The sequence below is a fragment of the Melopsittacus undulatus genome, chromosome 7 (assembly GCF_012275295.1).
Source record: "Melopsittacus undulatus isolate bMelUnd1 chromosome 7, bMelUnd1.mat.Z, whole genome shotgun sequence".
In the NCBI taxonomy this organism is placed as follows: domain Eukaryota; kingdom Metazoa; phylum Chordata; class Aves; order Psittaciformes; family Psittaculidae; genus Melopsittacus; species Melopsittacus undulatus.
The window spans coordinates 49,136,679-49,162,444 of NC_047533.1; the positions used below are offsets into that span (position 1 = coordinate 49,136,679).

General features: G+C 40.3%; 1 protein-coding gene across 2 annotated transcripts in view; it reads left to right on the forward strand.

Moving 5' to 3' along the window:
* GRID2 (glutamate ionotropic receptor delta type subunit 2) overlaps positions 1–25,766 on the forward strand; it is a 726,277-nt gene that overhangs the window by 617,377 nt on the left and 83,134 nt on the right. For both annotated transcript variants that reach the window (XM_005148665.3, XM_013128934.3), the window contains 2 exons: positions 417–555; positions 11,493–11,688. In XM_005148665.3, the coding sequence (XP_005148722.1) occupies positions 417–555; positions 11,493–11,688 (335 nt within the window). The remainder of the gene's footprint in view (positions 1–416; positions 556–11,492; positions 11,689–25,766) is intronic.

Consider the following 25,766-nt stretch of genomic DNA (forward strand, 5'->3'; position numbering starts at 1 on the left):
ATATGCTTCTCATGAGCATATGCCTGCCTACAGAACTGTGAAAAGTAATTATGTTTCAATGGGGTTTTTCTAACTTTATGTTCCTTAGATCACAAAAATTCTTAATTAATGTTTGTAGATAAAATCTCTAAGGAAATAATGTTGTAAGAATTTACTTTTTCTGGTTTTGTTCTTGGATCTTGAAGTCTATTTCCATTACTGAACAGGACTGGCAGATGAATTGTGGTTAACAGCACAATAGCAAAAGAAGTTAAATACAGCTGACACTGTGGTCTTCCTTCAGTACTTTTCATTGCATAGAAAGTGTAGCTCCCTGTTGACCTTGAAGCCTAGCTCTCCATAGCAAGGCATGAGCAATGAGGATCTGGGTTTCCTTCTGCCAAATGAAAACTCTTGCTTTTTCTTCTTTCCCACAGGAGGAGAGGTTCCATACACAACCCTGGCAACCCGACTGATGATGGGAGCTTGGTGGCTTTTTGCTTTGATTGTCATCTCCTCTTACACAGCAAACCTAGCAGCTTTCCTCACCATCACACGCATTGAGAATTCCATTCAGTAAGTTGATAAAGAATGAACTGAAGGAAAGGAGGGTGAATATATGTATGCATGTAGAGGGATATATATGTTTTCTTAAGTGTGAGAAAGGAAGAAATTTTTATCATCCTGAGAAGTAGTTTGGAAGCTAAAAAAGATAATAATATGCCATAGACTTCTAGTCTCCCTGGAGACACTTTGTCTATAGGATCAGAATTGTTGGCCTTTGGCAGATACTATTCTGTGGCACTTACACATACATATGCATACATAATTTGAAAAAAGCAGTCGGGTTTGGGATAACTGGTATATCAGTATTTGAAAGGGGAAAGTTGTGTGCTGTGTGTTTTCAGGTTATGCTTTCCTTTGAAATGCCTTGAAAATATATGCAAACCATAATACTTGTGCACTGACACTTTAATGAGGAGGAGCCCAATGCTTCTTCGATACATGGGGAATAGTCAGTCAAAGCTGAATTTGCCTTTTCTTGCCAAGGCAAAAATGTGTTAATAGCAACACACAATGAAAAATAACTTCTGGTCACTTTGCTCCTTCTGTTGCCAAGTGCTTTCTTACTACAGTAATGGATCATATTGTTCTCTTTTTTCCATCTACTGGTTCTTTTGCTTCATGCCTCCCTAACATGAATGTCCTTGTCTTCTCCTGTGCCTTTTATGGAGAACTGTTTTTCTGTCTTTCCTTCTAGCCCTTTTTCCAGATCATCTCATCTTTCTGTACCACAGGAACCTTTCTAGGTCTCCTACCCTTTCTCTCTCTACCCTTTTGTTCTCCAGTCTCCTCTCCTTCAGAAGGCTGCGTGCTGACTTATCCTCATTCCCACTGCTCTGGTGACCTCCCACACCCCTAAATCCTTTCTCCTGGGTAAAAGCAGAGATTATAAAATACAGTGAAACATTAGCTAACCAAGTACTTCAAGGGCTGAGCTGGCTAGTTCATAGGTTTTTAATCTTGAGGCTACATATCCATGAAAGTATGTGCAAGTGACAAGGTTAGCCTTTCCTATAAATCCTTCTTTGCAAAAATGGTAGAATGACTTTAAAGAAGGGAAGCGTGGGATTTTGTACATGCAAAATAAATAATTATGATATATTCAGTCATTCAGTTTGTCCTTACAAATACAAGCTATGCCTCTGCATCCTGCTTTGAAATTACGTCGCTTCTAGTTTTGAAGTAGTCTAGGAAAATGTTCAAATCACTGTGACAAATATCTGAGTTTTATTATCATGTGTACAAAAGAATAAAATATACCCAAACTATAATTTAATACATCTCAGCTTTTTCTTGAAGTTTATTCTGATGTCACCAGAAAATCCTCAGTGGAATTCTGAGGTTATTATGTATAGCTGGGACTACGTTGGTCTTTGTGCTGTATTATTTATGGCAAAGTCACTGGAAATGTTTTATTCAGTAGAAAATGTTGCAGCTGGAAAGCTCCTGGAATGAAAGAACAAAGACATTTTTCAGCAGCGCTTTCAGCTCAAAAATAGAGTAATTAAATGTGTTAAGTATCCATTAGGGGCTGAAGTTATCCTAACTGCAGTAGGAACATAAAACTTTAGTTTACAAAACTGCCAAAATTGGACCTCAAACCAGCACATAAGAGAGAGGCTGTTTGTTTACCATGCTGAATTGCATGCAAACTAGGAAACAAGAATAAGCAATAAAGAAAAAAGTTGATGCCTTTTTTCTTTTTCTCTTTTTTTAACAGATCAGATTGTACCTTGGGGAGTTTTGAAGGCCAGAATGGAAATGAGTTTAAGTAGTTACGGCTTTACTGCTTTACTAGCAGATTCTGCTTATAGTGCTATCCAACCAGGTTCGGAGAAGTCAGAAAAAATGAAGAAATTCAAGTCAGTGGGTTTACACACGCGTAATAAGTAGTTAATAGGTTTTCATTTCCAATTTCCAGCTAGCATCAGATCTCAGTCTCTGAGGGGACACTGTAAGTCAGAAAACCTTCTGGACAAACCGCTGAGGACTCTGAGCTGGCAGGTTTAGTTCTGTGGTCAGTGCCCTGGATCTGTTATTAATGAATTTGGCAGTCTGGATCTCAAGCACCAGACTGAGTCTGTATTTCACACCAGCAGAGTTAAGAAGGCTCTTTCCTTTAGTTTTCATGGATATATCCAGCCCTAACTATTCTATGTTTCTATGTTTTTACATTATCTGGCATTCATTGGTTTTTCTGACAATTTTAATTTAGTCTAGTATATTTTTCTAATGTCTTCCTGTGCCAGTGGAGCCTTGAAATGTTAGAAGGATATCAACACCATGTGGGAGTAGAATTATTCTGAGGCTAAAATATGGGCTATAACTTGAGAGTAACAGGATAAGATGAGGATGGGAGAATTTAAACTGACACTTAAGTGGCGTTGTCAGTAAGATCCATTGAACTGTGAAGGTATTTCCTACAGAATATGGTGAAAGTCTCATGAATTTGAAGTTGCAGTGCCACATATTAGAAGAATTACTATACATGGAGCAATCAGACTTACTTATAATTGGAGATTACCTCTCTTTTCAATCTAAATTTTGGATGTTTCTCCTCCTTTGCTCTATCCAGCCTCTTCAGAGGGACTGAACAGAATTCATGGAGAAAAAAGTATGCTGTATTTGTATATAGGATTACTTGAGTAAGCTGTACTGCAGGAGATACCTGTACCATTTCCCGATGGAGCCAAGAAACCACCAGAGCTCTGATTTTTCTCCATTGCTAACTGCTGGGGAATGGTGTGACTGTTCCCTGCCTTGCTACCTAATGAGTCAATAAAACTATGTGTTTTCATTGCTCATAGAATTTTTGAGACAAAAATTGCAGAATAAGAGATCTCTTCCTTGAATGGCTATGATGGCATCAATAACATGGTAAAAGTCAATTTTAATAGCTAATTTGAGAAATGTGCCTTTCTGAAGTGCTGAGTTTGATTCTCTGTGGGAACTAGTGTTATGGTGATGAAAGTGAGGTAGCACCTAGATGTGGAGGGATCTGAGTACCTGTGACTGCCAACAGTACACAGAATCAAGTAGAATCAGTAGAGTCAACTAGACCTTTAAGATCATCAAGTGCAACCTTTACCAGAGGACTGCCAAGTCCACCACTGATGCTGCCCATTGAGAAAGGCAGAGGAGGAGAAAGCCAACCAAGGAGCCTGGAATCTCCCAGTCCAGAGAAAAAGGTCCACCTTTATTGTGCCGATAGAGGGGGATCGTAGTGGTCGCTCAGAGATGACACACGGTTGGTCCCACTGAGGTGTTCAGGCCATGTTTTGGTAGTATGGGCCCGATGTTGCAAGTGGGAGTTGTCTCGCACCCACACGGGCCTAGCGGGGATGGAGTTGCTGCCACTTTCCAGTGCTGTGGAGTCACAGGATGCTGCCAATGGCCGATGCCTGTTGGTTCTGGGGCTCCTGGTCTCAGGTATTGGACGAGCACTGGGACAGCCTCTCACTGTCTGGCTGTGGGTGCTCCTTTCACCACGTGGTGCTGGCAGTTGGCTTCTCTCCTGCTGTCTTTTGGGCCACGTGTAGGCAGTTTGGGTGTGACAGTTCAACTGGGAGCATGCTGGGGAGCTGTGGCATGGTCTGATTGTTGCAGTGCCAGTGTCTGGTGTGCCAGGGAACTGTGGTGTGGCTACAAAGCCTTCTGACTGTCAGTTCTGGAGCTGCTGCTCCCTGATAACTCCTGACTGTCACTGCTGCAGCAGCTGCTAGCACATGCTGGGGAGAGCTGGGATAGCCACGACACAGCCTGTCTGCGTGTGCTCCTCTTTGCACGTGGTGCTGGCATGTGGCTGCTCTAACGGCATCTTTTGCACTGCTTGGTGGGAGTTTGGGCCTGGTTTTGCGAGCGGGAGGCGTCTCACACCCGCACAGGCCCGATTAATCTTGAGGCGCTGCGTCTTTGTCGTGCTCTGGAGCCACGGGATGATGCTTGTTATAAGTGAGTCTCAATAAGGGGCAGAGACTGGCTATTTGAAATGAGTCAATTTATTAAGCAAGCAATAGTAAGCAAAACGGCACTGGGCAGCCGGGGAGTCTCCGCTCCGCCAACGGCTCGCACCCCCTCCTGCAGGTTCTGTCCTTTTATATCTTTTTTCCTCCAGTGTAAGTGTCCTTCTTGTTCTTATCTTTGCATGTGGGGCTTGTTGCTGGAGGCTGTATTCTACCTCTTGGTGGCCGCGGGGATGAAGATAAGCTATCTTCCTCCTGACTTTTGGCTTAGTTTCGACATATCTACTTGACACATCCCGGTGCAAGCTACCTTCCTCCTGACCTTTTACCTAGTTGCAACGTATCTACTCGACACATCCCAGCTTCGGGATATCTTGTTTAAACACCAGATGCCTACAGTTACAATCTTGTTTCAGTTGGTTTTCTTTAAGCAATATTCTAAGGTTTACAAAAAGTGTTCTAAATTTTTACAATATAATTCCCTCAAATTGTAAGACCAGTTTGATTGAACAGACTCCATTTATCACACTGCTGATGGCCGCTGTCTTGTGGTGCTGCAGCTGTGGCTCACTCGTGCTGGTGAGCCCTGGGACAGCCTGGGCACAGCCTGTCTGCAGGGACTCCTCCCAGCTCAAGCTGCTGCTGTGCGGCTGCCTTGGGAGCGTCTTCTGAGCTGTGCATAGGGAGCTTGGGCTCGACGCTGCATGTGGGAGCAGTCTCGCACCCGCATGGGCCCACTGGATCTGTCTCTGCTTCATCCCGGCTTCCTGTACACCTCCTCACTGGCAGAGCATGAGACTGAAAAGTCCTTGATCAGGGTAAGCAACAACTAAAACATCAGCATGTTACCAGCAATGTTCTCAAACTAAAGCCAAAACACAGCACTGTACCAGCAACTGGAAAGCAAATTAACTTCATCCCAGCTGAAACCAGGACACCGTGATTCACTTGAAGCTAACATGACCCCAGGGCTCTAAAAAGCTCAATAAAACTCACAAGTAAAACTCACAAGTTTTCTGCAAGGATGGTTACACAAGAATGCAGTAATTGGAGTAGATATTTCCTTATACAGAAAATCAGAATATTCTTAAACCTTTCCTTTAATGTGATTCACCCAGACCTTCAAACTGGCTAGCAAGCAGTATTACTAGATTTTGACACAGCCGTCACTGCCAACAGTCAAATCTCTAGACTTAGTGAGCCGTGTTCACTAAGCCTGGCTGTGAATTAATCCTGCATGTCCTAGAAAAAAAAAAGGGGGGGGGGGGGAAGCATTGGAAAGCTTTATCTGAATTAGTCATAAATGAAGACTTCAGTGTAAGCCATGACATCAGCTATTTTCTTCTAAAATTTAGTGACTACTTCATGCAGACAGTTTTGTGCAATAGCCAAGACTAACAACACAGCTAGCCTAAATCATTCTGTAATCCAGATCTACAGAGATACTTTGATGCCCAAGCCTCTGACCTTAGTGGTATTTAACCACCTAAAAAGAAATTTGGTTATTCCTTTATGGAGCTGACCTGTTTTTCTACATTTTCAGTGTACTTTTTAAGTGCTTTTGGCTGATATATAAGAAAAACATGTTACCAATTCTAAGCCTAGGATTTGAATTACAGAAAAGCGTATGCTTTGGGGAAAAAAGCATATGCAAATCCTAATATGTTTTTTTTTTTCATTCGAGTTGAAAGCAGAGATAATTTTTTAAATTACAAAGTCATGAATTTGTGCTAAGCCAGAAAATGAAAGTGACCTGACAACTGCTGCCTGAATAAGGTGTAGAATACTAAACAAAATCAACAAAGGCTGAAAAATACATGTATCTGTTAATAATTCATTCTCAATTGACTCAGTTCATCCTCAGAATAACCCTTTATTGTAGTTAATCTGTATAGGATAGTATTAGTATCATCTCACTAACTGCAATGAGAAAAAAAACAGACATTTTTGCCCACAGTGCTTCATGACTGAAAACCAAAATAAGGTGAACTGTTACCTGACTGCATGGTCACTTCCCTAGAAGTAGAATTTGTCTATAGACAAACTCATTTACAGGTATTTTATTTTATAACAATTTTTTCACCTATATCTTCTTTTTTTATTTTTAAACAATTTTTTGTCATTCATTACCTTATTGCTTCAAAATTAGAAATTCAAAGAGATAAATGTTTTAAAATGTGGGATTATAATTCTCTAACTCATGTTAGATGTGTGCCTTGCTTTGCAGGTGGTTACACTGAGATCAGTAAAACTATCACAAAATTAAATTCCCATCCAGTGTGGATAATAGTATCAGAAATTGGGCATCAACAGATACCCCATAGGAATTAGCCAACCTGACAAATACTTTTATCCTTATTTTGAGATCTTGTGTGACAGCTGTGTAGTGAGATTGGGTGATCTAGTGAGGCTGGGGATTTATGTCTCCACTAACTGTATTTGTCTGAACAGAGAATTGTTAAAGAGAGTTGTTTAATCCAGGAATAAAGGTACATAGAACAACGTGTAACCTACAAACCAGGCTGGAGGCAAAGTAGCTATAAAAATTCTTCCTGCTGGAAAGGAACCTCAATGGTTTAATAATTTTATTAGTTCTGTCAAGGTTTGTAATTTCTCTTTGTTTTGCTGTACCTTGGCTGCAGGGTTGTGAATGTCATACCAGTAGTCTGCAGAGTTGCAGGTTATAAAAAACAGTTTCTGAAAGAGGTCATATACATTATGATCCCATTTGACGTGTTTGTGTACGGGGATAAGTCACTAATGTGATAGGTTGTTTCCTTTTTTGCAGCTTGCCTACTGAGCAGCATGCATACACGTACACCTCGAAGGCTCAAAAACTTCTTTGTTGCTCCTCAGCGTAGGGTCAGGCGAACCAAAACCTGGGTTTACTGCTGACAGTGTTTAGCACATCTGTAGAGTTTATACTCATACTTGGCTTGCTCTTGTCCTCTTGACATAATTTTCCCAGCATAGAGCAGCACCTGCAATTGTGAAAAGATGCAGAGCAGGGCAACTGAGATAAAATCTGTGTTTTAGGACAGCACACCAAACAACAAAGAACTGCAGGCTAGTTAATGCCAGACTTGGCAGCTACAACATGCCTTCCTGAAGGCACTGACATAATACTTCTCATTATTTCCTGGCTGGTGATGACTTTGTGTCTTGCTTGCTTCTCAGACTGCTTATAATACACTTCCCATACCTGATTGTAGCACACTTTTGGACTAACAACTCATGTCTTGTGTTGGTTTGCCTTTCTGAAAATAGCAAGATTGGTTTTATAGCCACAAGATATAGAGGAACTGTTTTTGTTTTGTGTTCTTTCTAACTACTGTTTTGTGGCAGCAGATACATGTCATTTATATACCAGTTAGCAATATTTCACAAAAAATGCATTGTTGCTTGTTATATTAGAAATTATATGGCTTGTAAAGTAAAGACTGCAATTTTACTAGGTGTTGTCACTAGAAAATGGAGACTCAGTAAATACTTTTTGTAGACTTTTCTAACAGTTTGTATGACAAATAACACAGCAATTATAGGACATAACAGTACGCACTTTGTGACAGTTCATTGCACTTCTAAGCACTGCCAGGACATGAAGTGAATTGGCAGCAGCAGTACAGAATTGATGAATATAGAATGTTGTACTTAGCTAGTGCATTTCATGAATGATGCTTTTGGTAGATGATTTACTGTCAATGCAACAGTAATACACTTGCTTCTGCACAACACTTTGCCTAATGGTGAAACAGCGAAATACTCACAAGGCCTACCACTGTCTACCAGGGTGCCTTTCTACAGAGCTACACCCCAGCCTGAGTTGTTGCAGGAGGTTATTTCTCCACAGGAGTACATGGTTTTCTATTTTGTCATTAATGAATTTTACACTACTCCTGTCAGCCCATTCCTTCAGCCTTTCCAGGTCCATCTGAATGATAGCCTGTCCTGGAGCAATCAGCTGGTCTCCCAACTCAGTTTATCTGCCAACTTGACAACAGCATAAGGTCATGTCTCAGGTTAGACTTCTGTTGTACCTGCTACCAGATTCCAGGTGAACTACCCTGTGAGCCTGATTATCCAACTAGGAATTTATCCATCTTGTTTCCTACCCAGCCAGACCTAATCACTTAATTTGGATACCTGAATATTATGGGAGACAGTATTGAAAGCCTTGCTAAAGTTAAGGTAAGCTACAGCCATTTCTCTAGTCTTGTCCACAAACTAAGTTATTTTATTATTGAAGGCAACCAGATTGGTCAGGTGTGACTTACCGTTGGTAAATCAATGCTGACTGCTCCCAGTCAGCTGCTGCTCCTTCATGTGCTCAGAAATGCACTCTTGAGAGGACTCACCCAATGCTATTGGATAGCCCACCTGAATTCCATTAATTATCTTTTTTATCTTTTTTTAATATAGTCTGGACATTTCTTTTTTCCAGTGGTCAGGGATCTCTCCTGCTCTCCTTCACCTTTCAAAAATTAAAGCAAGAAGTCTTGTAAGGACATTGGCCAGCTCTCTCAGCACACTTTGATGCAACCTGCCAGGTCCATGGACTTCTATGGGTCTAGTGCTCTCAACCAATCCCTGTCTTGTCTGATTGGCATTTACTTGACCATCTATTGCTGTTTGTTCATTGCCTCCTTGAACCCTGCCTCTAGTCACAGGGACCTGGGAGAACTTGTTGGGGAAGAGCGAGGCAAAGAAGGCAATGGGCATCTCCCCACCATAGTTGTGTCTGCTGCACCCCTCAACAGGTCCACACTTCCCTTGTTCAGGCTTTTAGTTCTGTGAAAGCTGGTCTTGTTACCCTTGAAGTCCCTCAAGAGCTTTCCTAATGTCGTCAAAAGTTACTTACCAGGAAGCATTTCTAAATTCTACCATTATAGCACGTCCATACTTCTACTTTCCGTACACTGGTAAGATGAAAGCCTTTTTTAAATTCTTGGGGGTTTCAGTAATTTCAAAGGCCAGTAGATGACTAAATTGCTTTCCCTGGAGAAACCTACCTGGTGGTCATATCTGATTTTCAGGACTAATCTTTAAAATTGTATCAATACTTATTTCAGTTTATTTACTAAATCTAACTTCTTAGTAGTTTACTCTCAGTAATTCCTCTGATTACAACTACATCCTTTTAAAAATATTTACTGCTTCCTTTTCATACACTGGCTGTAATGAGGTTTCACAGTTTTGCTGACAGCTCAGTCATTTCATAGTTGATCTTTCAGAACTCATAGGTGTTTATCTGGGCTTGATAATTTTAATTTTTACTTTTCAGTTACAGATTAGCCATAGTACTTACTCTCCTCATACCTTAGTCCATCAAAGTCTCACATCTTTCTTCCTAAAAAAAGGGCATGTCTCAGTCCTCTGGTAGAATACCGATATACTTGATTTCAGGAAAAGTTTCATCTAGCAGCTTACCTTTGATGATCCCATATGTGTAGATTCTTTGAAGGTTCTCTGCTGCTTATGTTCTTGAAGAGGAATGCCATATTGTTGGAGAAAGAGGGGAGGACTGTGGGGGATTTAATACCATTAGCTGTTTACTCTTCAAAATTTAATTTATCCCTTCCTTATATTTGCTATATGTTGTCTGCTTGGAATTTAGCTCTTGTTCAATGTTCTTCTAAGCCCACATGTCTGAATTTTAAAGGACTTCTTTTTGACTCAACTAACCTCTAAACCCTTGCCATTCTCTATTGATTTCTTCTGTTCCTGCTTTCTGTTGTGTTCAGAGGCATACATATCTTTTGAGATTCGATCACTGTTTTCTTCAGTGCCATCCCTGGAACATCTAAGAATTCCTCCCCCACCCCGCCCCCATAGGGCCATTTTGTCTAACTTCTATATTTATACGTTTCAGGAACACAACTTGGAATTTGATGAGTTTTCTGCATGTGTGGTTGCACTTTCTGTGGCTGCAGTGAACTTTTGCAATTTGCTATTGCTTTACTTCAGCACAACATTCAGCCCCTTGATTTGTCCCTTGGTGTCATCCACTACATTTAAGCAGTTTATACAAAGTTAATTTGTGCCAGGAAAACTATAATGGATTTTAGGCATAGATGTTTTCAAGTAGTTATTTTGAAACCTTAATGAATGTCATTAAAGAACCAAAGGTACTGGAGAGCAGTTCTACAGGACAGGAAAATAAAGGCCAAGAGGTAAAAACACTTTAAAGGGTTCTAAAATGCATCTTTAAGTCCAAAGCAGGATTGTCAAAACCATATTTGGGATGCTATAGTAACTTCTAAACTGATGAAATTTTCTTACTTACAGGGAATGCGTAAGACCAGATAACATGTAAAGTAAAACAAATGTACTGGTCTAAATAATGTGTACTGTGATGAAAAGGCAGTTCACAAAGCCACAACATAAAACATGTTGCTGAAAACACTGTAGGTGTGACCTGTGTGGTGGGTGCACAGTTCTGTGCAGGAATACCACAAAAAAGCTGCTCTTCATTGCAGAACCCAGTAGCACTTAGAAATACTCAAAGCCAGGTGTTTGTGCTAGATTTGGTGAGTTCTGGTGTTAATACTTTTGCTAGCCAGCAGCCAGATGTGTGGTGATACTGCAGGCTCATGAGGGGTTACTCAATTCCTGCTGAGCTTGCTGTGTATGGCTGGAGGGACTGCAATGCTCCCTCCTCTCCTTTGCCCCTGCTCAAAGGAGCTTGGTGTTTGACAAGATTCTCTTACTCCTTCTGTTGTTCTCTTTCCATCCATTTTCACTTTTTCCACCACTTCCTTTCACCTCATATTTCTCTTTGTGTCTTAAACCATACAAATTTTCAGCCTTACTTTGTCTTTTAAGAAAAAAAGAAAAAAAAAAAGAATAAAAAAACCCCAAACCACCAAACAAAAGAAACTGGCTTGACATCTGTCTTTCAATGTGTTGCCCTTTGCTTGCCTGCAGCTCCTGCCTCTTGAAAATGTGTCTTCAAGTCCCCTGTGTCTCTTTTCTTCACCCACAATTAAGGTCTCTTCAGGATCTCTCAAGGCAGACCGATATTCCTTACGGCACTGTGCTGGACTCTGCAGTCTATGAGCATGTCCGAGTGAAAGGGATGAATCCTTTTGAGAGGGACAGCATGTATTCCCAAATGTGGCGGATGATTAACAGAAGTAATGGTTCGGAGAACAATGTCTTGGAGTCGACTGCAGGTATCCAAAAGGTACTGGTATGACTTATTTTTGTCTTCCCATTGGAGATGATCTGCTTTAACACCCCATTTGCTTAGTTGTTGCTTTTAACTATAAGGGATGCCTTTGCACCCAGAAATGATCATGCCTGGTACCAATTTCTGCAAGCCAATTGCATCAGCAAAGAGGATTGTAACTTCTCAGTATGTAGTTGCTTTCAGTAAGATTTTAAAATGTAAGTACCTGGACTGTTTGCTCTGAAAAAGGATTTATAGGTATGAGAGATGAATGCATTTGTCAGAATGCAGAATGGGAATGGGATCACTGGACTGTAAACCCAGAAGTTATGTGGCAACGTACTGTACAAAGCTTAAAGCACTTTTAATACAAGACATTGATTAACTTTCTTTTGTAGACTTCTGGCACTGAAAATCTTGGCTTTCAGTTGTAGTACTGAGTCATGTATGTTTTGAGAGAGGCAAGCAAAAAAAGATGATCTTGTTTTAAAGAAGAGTCTCCCAGCTACCCTCTGTAGTTACCCTCATTGAGAGCCAGAGACAATTTAGGTAGGCACATTTGTGAATGCAATAGTTCCCTCCCAATGTTTTGATTGACAGCTACAGCTTTTATAAGAACACTAGTCCATGAAAGGGTTTGGTATGAAAGTGAATATGGGTTTATGAGTGACTGTATACAAACTTTTTCCTTACTGTTGTATTTTCACAGAGAGAGTTTTAAATAAAATCTGAGTGATATATTTTATAGATCTTAAACTTCAAACTTTGAAGGTTAATTAGAGCAAATATCCATGAAGTCATGTGTTCACTTGTTCTAAGCTTGGTTTAGTGACTTCTGAAAATCCAGACAAACACTGCCTTTTGTCTCCACCAATATCCATTTGCCAGGAAAACCTCTAATTTCTGGTGTTTTCACACTCGATACAAACATGAGAGAAAAGAGTATCTTAAAAAGGATGATTAAATCATTTGTAGTCTCTTGATAATAAAAGAACTGCAAAATAACAAAGATTTTTTTGAGTCTTAAAAATCACTAATCCACCCTCTGTATAACTGACATCATATTTCTCCTCTGAAGGACTAAACAGCATGAAAGAAGAGGCAAGAGAGGCCTTGGGGAACCGTACTTTCGAAACCCCTTTAGATAAAGTCATAAACTGAAAAAGCAAGGAAAAGACAGTTTGAAGATTTATTGGCTAGAGGAAATTGCATTTTTTGAGAAAATATATTTTAGCTCAGTTTGGAAGAGGCTGGTAAAGCTGGGGTTTGCCTTTTGTATATATATAAAAAAAAGCTGGCCTCTTTCTGGTTTGCCTTCTCAAGTTGTATTCGGGGTTTCAGAAGAATAAAAAAAAAACAGAGCATCTCAAACACACCTATGTTGGCTAATGGCTTTTAGCTGAAAATTAACCCAGTGTATCATGGTGGCAGATAATTCCTGATTACAGTCTTTGACTTCTCACTCCTCGAAACATAGCAGTTGCTGTCCTAAAGCCTACAGTACCAGAAATATCTGAGTTATTTAATTTCCCATGCCTCTGCTTCCCAAGAATAAGCGCTTAGAAATGAGTGTTGAAAAGCAGCCTGTGAGCAAACCACCCACCCTTCAATTTTAAAATATGAAAGAGCTCAGGCCTGATTCTAATGAACATATACATCTACCTATGTGTGCAGTTTCCTCCCATTCTTTCTCCATTAAAGAAAGAAATGACAGAAAAGGATTATTTGTCACTTGCTGCTCAAACAAAAGCTTTTGGGAGATCACATTTGGCGTGATAGGGAAGAAAGCTGGATGAAGAATGTGATATTAAAAGCTATTATTAAGCAAGAAAAAATAATATTTAAAAAGGTATCTGATAAAAGGCAGAGGTTATAATCTCTGTGACATGCCTCAGAAAAATTAACACATTTCTGAGGAAAGAATTCATGGATCCCTTTAGCTTATTTATATACTTCGTAATGTTCTTCAGGTTCGTGAATGAGTTTAACTGGTCACATCAGAGCTATTAGCTCAACCAGATTAGAACACTGGACAAGCTGAGCCAACAGGTCTCCCTCTGTGCTTTATTTTGTTTCTACCGTTAATCAGCACTAAAGCATGACTGAACAGCAGTTCTCTGAGGCTGTTACCTTGGAGTTCCTAGAGTGACAAGAGAGGGCTGAGACTTAAGTGTTTCCAAATGGGGCTGTAGAAAGGCATTTCCACTAGGCTGTCTAATAACCATGAAGGGACTGTGATAGGAGGGACCGCCATGGGAGAGAGGTGTACAGAAATGTCATGGATGCAGTGGCCATGCTTTTATATAACAACAGTCCCTGCTGCACCCTCTCCAATGTTAAATGAGGTTTTCAAGTAAACATCACAGAAGAGGCTATGACAAATGTCTTAAGAATTCTTCAGTTTTGTCTTGACTGTATTCCACAAATTACAGTGGTACTCTCTTTATTTTAAGGAACATGGCCATTTAATAGCGATGTATATATAAACAGGAGGAAGGGGAGTGGGATCAGCTGCTGATTTACTCATTACATCATCCTGCTCACTCAGGATATAGCTTGCTCTCTGTACCAGTGACTGCATGAGGAATAGCACCTGTGTGAGTGAAAATACAATACAGCCAAATGACAGTGATTCTGTAGTCCCATTTTGCATCTGGCAATCTACTGCTTTGACCTGCTTTTCCTAGCAGGAGGGCAGGGCAGGCAAGAGAAATAAGATGGGGAGATCATTTCATTGTAAGTTTTCAAGTTTTGATATTTATTGGGCCTGTTCTCATGAGTCGGCTGCATGCATACATTGTTTGTGCTCCTATTCCGTCCATAGTGAACAGCTGTATACACCATCAGGTCTGGTTAGAGATCAGCTGTGTAGATTTACCCTGAAGAGAGAGCAGAGATACATTAAACAGGAGATAGCCTGAAAAGTGCAGGCACTTCAGATATTTTCTGCCGCTTATTGTCTCTTAAATTTCCCAAAAGGCAACAAAAAGCAGTTGAATATCTGAATTGAAGGTAGGGAGGCACTTAGTTGTTTTCCTGCTCAGCCAAACCAAACCAGATGGGGAGGGTAGATGTATTCCTACATATGCTTGGATTAGGCTGAAGAATATTCACTTTTATCTTTTTTTTTTTATTATTATTCCTAAGTGTTTCATGTTTTTAAAATTTATTTTCCTTTTTTTGCATAGGTTATGAAATATGCATCTCATTCTGTCAAAGGAATCTCTATTTTCATAGAAGTTATTTATTTGGAGAGGATTTACAGAGGCCTAAGTCATGCCTGCTTAAACATTCATTGAGGACTCCAAGAAAAATCATTTAGGCTTAAACATATCACATTACATACCTCTTTATGTCTTCCTGAAAAGCACATTACCCTGCTTAATCCTTTACAAGCACTACAGGCTTTCCTATCCTTGGAACTATTCCTGTTTAAAATATAATGAAGCACTTCCATTGTGCCCCTGTCTGCTCTTTATTCCCTAGAGTATAATATTGCCTAATGCCTTATCCTACCCACCTTGTTCCTCTGAACATGATACAATAGCCTACAGCGTCTGCATTTTTCTCAGCAGTACAAAGTGGAAAATTCCTTTCCCAGGCTGCATCGTCAGAATCCAAATGCATTTGAAACCTCTGTCTGTTTAACTCTATCTGCAAAACATTTAGCCGGTAGGAAACTTGCGAGTGACTGTCGGGTGAAATAATGTTTCTGGATGGTGCATTAAAAGAAACTCCTCTTAGGCTCTCATATTTCCTCTTCAGCTTGCACATGATATCAAAAGGAATTTGGTCTTGAGATTTTGTTTTCCTTATGATCCTAGTTTCATTGCCAGTGGAAACATGCTAACAACTGCCAAGCCTGTTTGTTTTCCCTGGACATGAGAAGGGCCATGATCAGGGGATGATCAGGGGGCTGGAGCACCTCCCATGTGATGACAGACTGAGAAAGTTGGGGCTATTCAGCCAAGAGAAGAGACCTCATAGCAGCCTTCTAATATCTGAAGGTGACCCACAAGGATGCTTGAGAGGGACTCTTTATCAAGGACTGTAGCGATAGGACAGGGGGTAACAAGTTAAAATTTAAACAGGGGAAGTTCAGGATAGATATATGGAAGAAGTTCTTTACCATGAGGGTAGTGAGGCACTGGAATGGGTTGCCCAAAGAAGTAGTAAATGCTTCATCCCTGGCAGTGTTCAAGGCCAGGCTGGGCACAGACTTGGGCGACATGGTCTAGCATGTGGTGTTCCTGCCCATGGCAGGAGGGCTAGAACCAGATGATCTTAACCCAAATCATATGATTCTATGACACTGGGGATGGCACTTTTACCTTCCTGAGAATACTGTAATAGTGATAGTACAATTTAATCTACCTATGAATAGGCTGTAACAAAGCTTTACGACTTTGTGCTAGAACAAGTTGTTAATAACTGGACATGGTTACTCTTAATTTGTTTTCAGCAACAGCAGCAGCATGAAGGTTGGCCAAAAGATGGGCCAAATAAAACCAACTAATTATTTACTCACAGATTTGCCATTAGAATCATGTTTTAGTGGCAGATATGCTGATCACACCACAAAAATACCTCACTAATATGTTCAAGTCCATACATCTTTGTTGTGAACATTTCTGCCTGTGGAGTTGGCCAATAAAAAGACAAACCACGAGATAACTGAAACAGACTTCTTGGGTATTGGACCTGTACCAATAGCAGTTTGACAGTGGCTAAGAAATGCATAGGAAGCAAAAAAAGACAAGAGCATATAAAAATTTTGTGGTTGTACACCAGTCCGCCTTATATTTTAACTCACTACAAGGGGGTCAGCTATGCTGTGCAGCTGTTGGTTAGCAAACTAATGATCAACCCAGACAGTGGTTCCTTGGTTCCCCTGTGCCTCTGGAGGTGATGCTTCCTGGGCAGATGAGATGTTCCATTACTGCTTTACAAGTAATAAGGTTCAGCAGTATTCTTAAGACCTTGACATGTTCAGCCCCGCAGCTGAAAGTGCAATTTATCTATTTTGCAATTACTGTCTCCTCCACAGTCCATGACTTGGAGCTGACAGGTGCCTGAGGGTACAAAATGCACCTACTGTCCTCACTTTGTATTATCATGGATGGTTTGGCTATTTATTTTTATTTTTTCCTATAATCCCATGTATCTTTGCTTCCAAATCCAGGGCTTGCAGCAGTGCAAAAATTTAGAGTCCTGACCAGAAAGCCCTGCAAGTGCACTCTGAGGCTTCTTTCAGGCATTATCAAAAGCTTAATTGTTGCCTGTTAAGGTTAGGGGGCCTGTATGTGGATGAATAATAACTGATATGTGACATTTTATAGAGCATGAGGAACGTTCTGTGCATAGCTTTAAAAATGAGATGTAAAACTGTTTTCCTGCTACCTCATTTTTGTGGAATTCAGGGTAGGCTCAACAAAAGGCTTGCTCTCCCTCACAAACACTCCTAAGCATATACTAAAGTTTGATCCAACTTTGACTTTCTAGAGAGTTTATCTTGAGTAGAGTGTCTGTAAAAGTTGTTTTCTGCAGTTTGGCTTTATTCAAATGAAAATGTAAGTCAAAATTTGAATCAGCCTCTGTATCAAGCATTGGATCTGCACGGACGTGTTCACCCAATTACTAAGCAAACCGGCTACTGCTGTATTCCTTTTGTCTCCAAAGTTTCCTGAAAATTTTGTCTGAGTTCATCTTCTCCTGTTTCATCTTACATGCTCCCAAATGCACCTTCCCCCTTTTGCTCTCATTGAAATGCTATCCAAGTTGCTCATGACTTCTGTTCAAACATCAGTCGACATATGCCTGACAGTCACTTCAACAGCCTCAGATGTCACTGACTGATGCCCTGCTGCGGTGCCATGCCACTCTACCTTCCACGACTGTCTTTGCTTGCTCATTCTCTTATCTCTGTATTATTTTGGAGAATTTTCCAGATCTGTTCTCCAGTTTTTGTGGGATACATCCAAAACCATAGCCCTTTTTATCTGTATCTCATCTCTGAGTATTGTCAAGTCCAAACAAATGCAACTAATGGCTTCAGGGAGCCAACTTACAGTTCTGCCTCTCGTACGCTAACGTGAGCTCCTTTTATCTGAAATTAAATTTATGTGTTTTCCTTTACTCTCTTTCCATGTCTGACCACTAATTAGTTCAACGTACAACCTGCAGCAGCTGACTTCATCATCTTTTTCTTTCCTGTAGCTTTCTATCACTTAAGCTTGTGTTTCTATTTTTATTCTTCACTATAAGAGTGGTGAGACACTGGCACAGGTTGCCCAGAGACACTGTGGCTGCTCCATCCCTGGCAATGTTCGAGGCCAGAGTGGATGGGGCTTTGAGCAACCTGGTCTAGTGAAAAGTGTCCTTGTCCATGGCAGGGGGTTGGAACTAGATGAGCTGCACTGAAAGGTCCTTTCCAACCCAAACCATTCTATGATTCTATGATTTAAGGTTTGCATACTTACCTTCCATAACATATTTATTATTTACCCATACAACCTCCAGTCTGTCACTTCAGTAGTTTGCTGTGTTATTTTCCAGGGCCTTATAAAGCACTCGTTTTACATTTAGTTCTATTGGAAATGCTCCTGGGGAAAAAAAAAAAAAAGAATAATAGTTGCCGTTAGTTTCAAGGCCCTTCATGGTTGATTCTGACTCCCCCTGTAGCTCTCTCATTTCTGAATTAGAAATCATTTGTGTGAGCTTCCAATGCAACTCATTTTTCAAGCAAGCATCTTTATGCTTTCTCCAAGGACTTTTCTGTAAGGTATGAACTTTTCCCTCAATACAGTAGTCCTGTCTTTTCTTCAAACTCCTTAACACTCTCCTTTGTTATTACACTAACAAAAACCTTGACAACTAGGTCTCTTGTGTGCTACGAACACTACCCATCAACTGAGCAGCACTGTCTTGTTGTTTCCTTATGTTTTCTTCCTTTCATTTGGCTTACTTTATAGCTAACAAATAAGTGGGGAGAGAGGAACTCACACTGTAGTCATCTAAATATCATCATAGATGTGACATGAGTAAAAACTAAAGAGCTACTATATCCAATGATGAAGTAATTGACACAGCCGTTATCCGATGAAGAGTATTTCTGAGAAAATGACCTCTCTGTGTCTGACCTTTCAGCCTTCATCCTCAAAGGAGAGCTACAGCCTAACTTCAGAAGATGAGCATGGGAGCTAAACTTCATAAAAGTCTGATACAATATAAAAAAGTAGGGAGGAAAAAAGAGATTTCATTGAGCAATCAGTCCTTATTGTCCCTCATTATCTCCAGCTTCAGTGGTGCCAACTACATATTTCTCTTGAATTGCCTCTTTGATTAATGTAATTGTATTAATTTCAAAGATAGTTTTCTAATCTTGACGTTTTCTGCTTGTTTTCAGAAGTTTGTTTGCCTGAAAGCTTGATTATTTAGGGGTTCCCCCACAGATATATCCTTTCTGTTCAAAGGTAAATCTTAAAACCTTGGTTCACTTAGATCCTTAAACTGTCATGGCTACAGGCATGCTTTAGTGTGAGGTGTCCCTGCCCATGGCAGGGGGGTTGGAACTAGATGATCTTAAGGTTCTTTTCAACCCTAACTATTCCATTCTATGTGCAGCTTTAGGTGCCTAATTTAAGTGCTCACGTTTCTTTCCTAGCTATTTTAAACAGACAGTTTTCTTCTCTAGAGCATGGCTGGGAGTGCCTAAGCTGGGAGTTTGGGTTTTTTGGCTGCTTATTTTGTACAGATAAGATCATATTGCATGACTAGAAATGGCAATAAATAAAAAAGAAATAGCAAAATATACTCATTTTGCTTGAATCCTGTAGAACTGCGTTCTGCAGAGAGCTGAGTCCAGACTCTTTCAGCTTGCAAAAGGACAGCTAACAGCCCTTTGAGGAGTAAGCATGGGATGAAGTAGTCCCCACCAGGGTCCCCACCATTCATCCTGATGGCCAAGTGCAAAGCTAAGTACTTCATGCCTGTTGTTTTAACAAGGCAAAACAGTTCACAGAGGAAAACGGATTCCTTTGTTGGTGGAGATTTCACTTGAGGTTTCTCTTGTGTAGAAGTGGACTACTTAGGATGGTGTCATGAGAGAAAAACCTCTCATGTATTTCTGTCCTCATGGTAGGAAACCATGTAGAAGTGTGAGGCAAGCTGCTTCTGTAAGGCATATGGTGTATTATCAAACATGTGGTCTAAAACAGCCCTCATGCACATGCAAAAAGTAGTATTAATTTTGTGTTCATTATCCCTCTGTCTCTACCTGTAGAAATAACAAATAGGAGTTTCCATTTTTCTGTCATTGTTTGGGTTTTTTTCTTTTTTTCTGGAGAACTTTGGATATTTCTAGTAAGTGGGGAAGGCAGGAACACAGCACCATGCTCTGATAGCAAGTGTATCTGGACCACAACATGCAGAATGACTGCCTGTGGCTATATATATGAGGAGTTTGTATCTGGTGATGCTTAGTTTATCCCCCTTATATCTCCTTGTGCTTTTTTTCTGGTAGTGTGCAGCTTTGGGAATTGCTGCCAGAGTAGTATGTATCCCTGCTTGTTTCTGTGCCCATATCACATCTGAATACTATAATCCCAAGCTTTATATATGAGGGACTTTAAATTTCTGAATACTAAGCAGCATGAGTGTTGCTTTCATTTGCACTGGCGAGTGATGAATTGTAGAAATTCCAAGCTCCCTCCTGAAGCTGGGGTTTTAGGGGATGAGAAATTTTGGAAGAGAGGAGGCAGTAAGAAAACTGACAGTTATGTGATAATTTAAGAAAAAGGGTGCATTTTCAGTCAGTGATTGTAAAAGCTGAGCATGCATATGTCAGAATAATGCTCAAAGGAAATTTTTTTGCTAGCATTATTTGTTGCTGTAGTTTTCTCAGCTGGCCACACTCAGTATTTGGGAGGCACTTGTTAGAAAGAGCAGCATAAGCAGGAAAGGATGCTGAACCCACCCCTACAAACAAATAGCTTAATTTTTGCATATTTGGATCTGGAAGAGCATGCTGTTGTCATATTCCATTTTTTTTTTAAAAAAAAGGTTCCTGAGTATTTAGTATGTGACAAGTGTATTTATTATGCATTAGCTCAGGAGAGGTCTGAAAGAGAAACAGCTCTCATGGGTGCTGTTACAAACCATCTCATGAGTAAAATACAGGCTTTAGTAAAGAGTGCAAAACAGGAGATGTCTTTATGGATGTACTCACAGCAAAATTAAAGTTCTGCTGAATATTACTCTCTCAAAACCAGAATTAGGTTATGTTCTCTGTTCTGTTTACCAGCTGCAGAGGACTGGAAGGGTTTGGTTCTGTTTACCAGCTGCAGAGGACAGGAAGTATTTGGGACGGGAAGGTTCTTTAGGGCAGAGAGGTACTGAGAAGGCAGTTTTGTTGCATGTCAGTTGTCATCTAGGCACTACTCTTAGAGCAACAGTGGTTCTGATGTGTCATCTTACAGTGAAAGCATGTTGGATTATATAGCGAAAAAGAAATACAGGGAAACCTCTGCTAGATAATAAACTTTTTCCAACCCACAAATCTACTTCTAATGCAGTTGCTAAAATTGTCTGTACTGCCTTCATAGGCTCTTCCATCTGTGGCATTACCTCAGACAGAAGAGTTTGACCAGCAGCTTTAAAAGATCGAAGCCTGAGCAAGCTGTGCTGCGATGCTAGCAGAGTAGTGAACCTCCCTTTGTATGTCAGCAGCTTGTGGAGGGGTACACCCTTGTTTGGATTTTTGAGTAGCATGTACACTACTTCAGGTTTTGTCACTGCAGGATGACTTTGAGCTCAGCACTCACTGCTTTGCTCTATTAAAGCCCGGTGTCTTCAGAAATGGGATGTGCTGCTTGCATGTCATTCCATTCTGGCAAGTGGTCATTTATTTTGATCTAGCAGGAATTGGAATGAATATAACAAGTCCTGTTATGTTTTTGGCATCTGAGATTGCTCTTTATTAGACAAGGGAGATGCCTGATGGAAGTTACAGACTCCTACAAGTATGCTTTCTGAGTCTGGTCAGAAAATGTGGGCCATTTCTGTGCAACCTATGAGGAGGAAGGCTGGGATGAGTAAAACATCCTTCTTGAATTATTTATTGTTACTTGTTTGGGTCACTTCTTACAGCTAATTTCCTATGGAGGGAGAAGGAGAGTTTTGAATTAGTGCAGTTTAACAACCACACAATTTTTTTTGTGTCCAAATCTAGTTCCATATCTGTTTTCAAAACTATCAGTGAAAGAGGGCTGTCAAAAATCGCTGCCTCAGGGAGAAATAGGAATTTGAATTATATCCCCTCCTTTGTCAATTCCTTCTATTCTTCTCCTTTTTTTTTCACTCACTCATGCAAAGGCAGTAGTAAACCCACAGCTCCCTCACCAAACACCCTCTGTGGCTTGTGTTGCTTTCCACAACAGAGTCCATGCTCTGATTCCTCATTTTGGTTTCTCATTATCCTAAGAAAGAAAAACTCTGTAGAGTGCCTGACAGAGAAGAGTAGTTTGGCATTTAGACCATTCTGGTTTGGCTACAGGGGACACAAAGGGTATTAGGCAGCTGTTATTCTGGTCCTGTGAGCTCTTATTTCTCCATTTTATTTCCATTAACTTACTGTTTGTCCTACAGAGGTTCTGTAACATTTCCAGATTCATGAAGATGCTGGGGACTACACAGACTCCTACCCAGATCCAGCAACCCTGGCTCATTCTTTTCCTTCTGAATTCTCATTTCACTTTGTTCCCTCACCCTGACTTCTTCATTTTTCTGCTTTTGACATTCTGTCTCTTCTGTTGGATACCAGCTACTCCAACTGTTCCCCAGCAATCTGAGCATTTCTTCTTTCCCACCTTTGCCTCTCTGTGCAGTCACACATCCCCTTTGCTATCTCCGTCAGCTTACATTGTTTCTCTGTGCAATGAATTCTGTGAATTTCAATTTGCAATCAGATGAAGCTTTCCAAAACTCTGTCTGTCTCTTTGAAGCCCAGTTGCAGGCTTGCAGTGCAGTGAGCTGCACTGGGGAAGTATCACATACAGATCAGGGTAAATGCAGATTAATGATTGATTGATGGAAACAGGCAAGCATACTCTTGCTTCAGGCACAGAACTTGGTAATGTGTTCACTTTCTTGCTTTAATGTTTACAGCTAGTATTTTTGTGTATTAACATATTTTAATAATACCCAAATACATTGTGATGCATTTAGAAATGCAAATTATGGGATTAACTGTAAGGTTGTTTAAAGAATATATGCAACAGAAAAGAGATATGAATAGAAGTAATGGACTATGAGGCTGCAAGTCTAAAATGGTGGAGAGGTATAAGAAGTAACAAAGAAATCTCATTTCATAGGTTTTTTAAGCTGCTATGCCAATCATTCCTAAAAGTTTGACAGATGTGTATCATTTCTGGTAAATAACTTGCTACTAAGCAAGAAAAAAAGCCTATTCTAGAGACAAGCAAATGCAGTGAGTAGATCTGTAGCACTGTCAAACATTTGATAGGTCCTCATTAAGTTATTAAGAACTTTTACATTCTAATACTCATACAGCTGCAGATAATAGAGCAAAAGAGGATATCTCAAGGGGAACCTGCAGCTGCTCTGATAGCAAATTTTTAGACTATCAGTCTTAAATAATCAGTACATTAACAGGCATCTTGGTAGACAATGAAATGATAGTGAAGTAATAAGGGTGCTGTAGGAAAATTAAGTTGTAAACTAAAAAGCACTGGCAGAGTACTTAGGAAAATCAACCTAAGTCTCTAAGATTTAAAAGTATAAAGTATCTAAGTATCAGAAACTCTAGCTATAACAAATGATAGCCCTTACAGTCATCCTAGACTCAAAACAGGAAGAAGGAGAAAATTCAGTGTGGTCTAAGATGTCATCTAGAGAAATAAAGCATAGAAAAGAGTAATTTTTCAAATACAAAAGAGGAACCCAAAATTTTACCTGTGCATCCTGGCTGCTTTTTGACATTGTTCTTAGTCATCTGATTATACATAGTCGGAAATATTCTATTTTATTAGCATTTTATTGGAATATATTAATTTCTTGAACCCCAAGTGTTTTGAGGAAAAAAGGATGTTTATATTGTGTTTAGGGAGGGAGAAAGGAGGAAGAGAACTAGTTTGAAGCACCAGATTTGATGGTTCAAGCTGCATAATTCTTACACAAAAATAACCGGTGTCCTACTCAGCAGAGTGCCAGAACATATGATTAACTTTTCTGAGCTTCAACCAGGCTCATGCCAACAAAGTCCTGAGGTTGGGATGTAGGGGATTATTCCTTTAAAGGACTATTATTGAAAGCAGAAAGTCTCCAGCATGGATGCTGTCAGGCTGCAGTAAGGTCTGGTGTCAGGACATGATCTTTACCTCTTGAGGATGCTTTGCTCTCTAACCTTATCCGCTTGCCTCCTCTGGAGCACTGTGAAACAAAAATGCGCCGCTTTAACTCCCACTGAATATTTCAGGGAGGGTTCAGATCCCATTCAGCAGTTTCCCACAGCTTTCTTCCCAATATTTGTGCAGGGCTCTGAAATCTAGGAGAAGAGTGCTTTGAACTTAAAATGGGACTCTGCATGCAAGTCATGGCTGTGAATACAGGCTGTAGGTGGCTCCTGGGGTGGATCAAAGAGTAGCCTGGGAAGACATTATTTGGGCTCTGTCTCCTGATGTTGCTTCTCTGAGCTCTTTTGTGGGAGTTTGGAAGAGCTTTTCTAAACATTACCTCCACAGTTTGTTCAACTCCTTCAGGTTTTGCATGGCTATACTCAGCAGTGCGGCAGACCCAGCTCCATAGAGGGTCAGATGGATGTGGAAAAATAGTTTTCTCTCTGCTGTTACTCAGACCTGCAAGACTGGGATTGTGTCAGTGATGTACTTGCATAGGCAGTGACAAGTGAAAATAATAAGAAAACTTTTCATTTTCTGGCATTAGCATGGCACCTTTCATAAGCAACAAAATCCCTAGAAAGCCAATTAAAGTAACATGTTTTCTAAACAGTATATTATGATGCCTCATGCTATTGTCTTTTTCTGACCTGATTCAAGCAACTGAGATGTTTTCTGAGTCCTATTCTTAGAAAGACATGTAGATGGAATGAACTTTCCAGTCATCAGCTTAAAAATTTACAAGAGGAGGACAATGAGGAAGGTCTGCTAGGTAGGTAAGCTGGCTTTCTTAGAGTGTCAACTGAAACTAAAGCTAAAATTCTTGTGTTAAATAAGCAGAATCTTTCCTTAGGCTGAAGAGTGATGATAACTGTGGCTTTTCCACCATTTTATTCTCTTTAGTTAAATTGCCAGCAAGTAGTTTTTGTCTGTGTATTTGATTTAGGTGGCAGAGTTGTCTGGTTTCAAAATGGGACTACAATAAATCAGTTTCTTTTCAATAGCTGAGCTATAGGAGGTGAGGATTAGAGTGCCATGTGGAGTATTTTAAGAAACATTTTAACCAGGCTGTAATCACATTTCATCCTTCTATCAGTCTGCATAAAATACCCAATCTAGATAGAATGCACAACTCCCTCACTGAGATTGCAATGGCAGGAGAGGGCTATTTACCATTCCTGGCCCTAAAGCTTTTCCACTGCACGGGGGTTGATTGGTGTTTATGGCTGTTTGCAGAATGGCTAGTTAATCAAATGAACCAGACCCTATTCCCTGCTGAATATAACAGAGGGAGGGATATAAATACCAGAGACTGTTGTCAAGATGGGTGGAAAAGACAATGCATCTTTAATGAAAAATACAGTAGATAAACAGCTGTATTATACAAGTCTGTAAGTACCAAGGGGTTTCGGTCACAACATCAGTCAAAGAGTGGAAGCTTTGGTTGTTTTATCACTCTGACCTCGGGACAGGATTTTGTTGTAATACTGTCATGGTGTAATCCCAGCTGGCAACTAATGCCCACACAGCTGCTCACTCATTTCACCCTGGTGTGATGGGGGAAAGAATCAGAAGGGTAAAAGTGAGAAAAAGAGAGTTCAGTAGGTAAAGCAAAAACCTTGCACACACGCAAAGCAAAACAAGGGATTTGTTCACCACTTTCCATGGGCAGGCAGATGT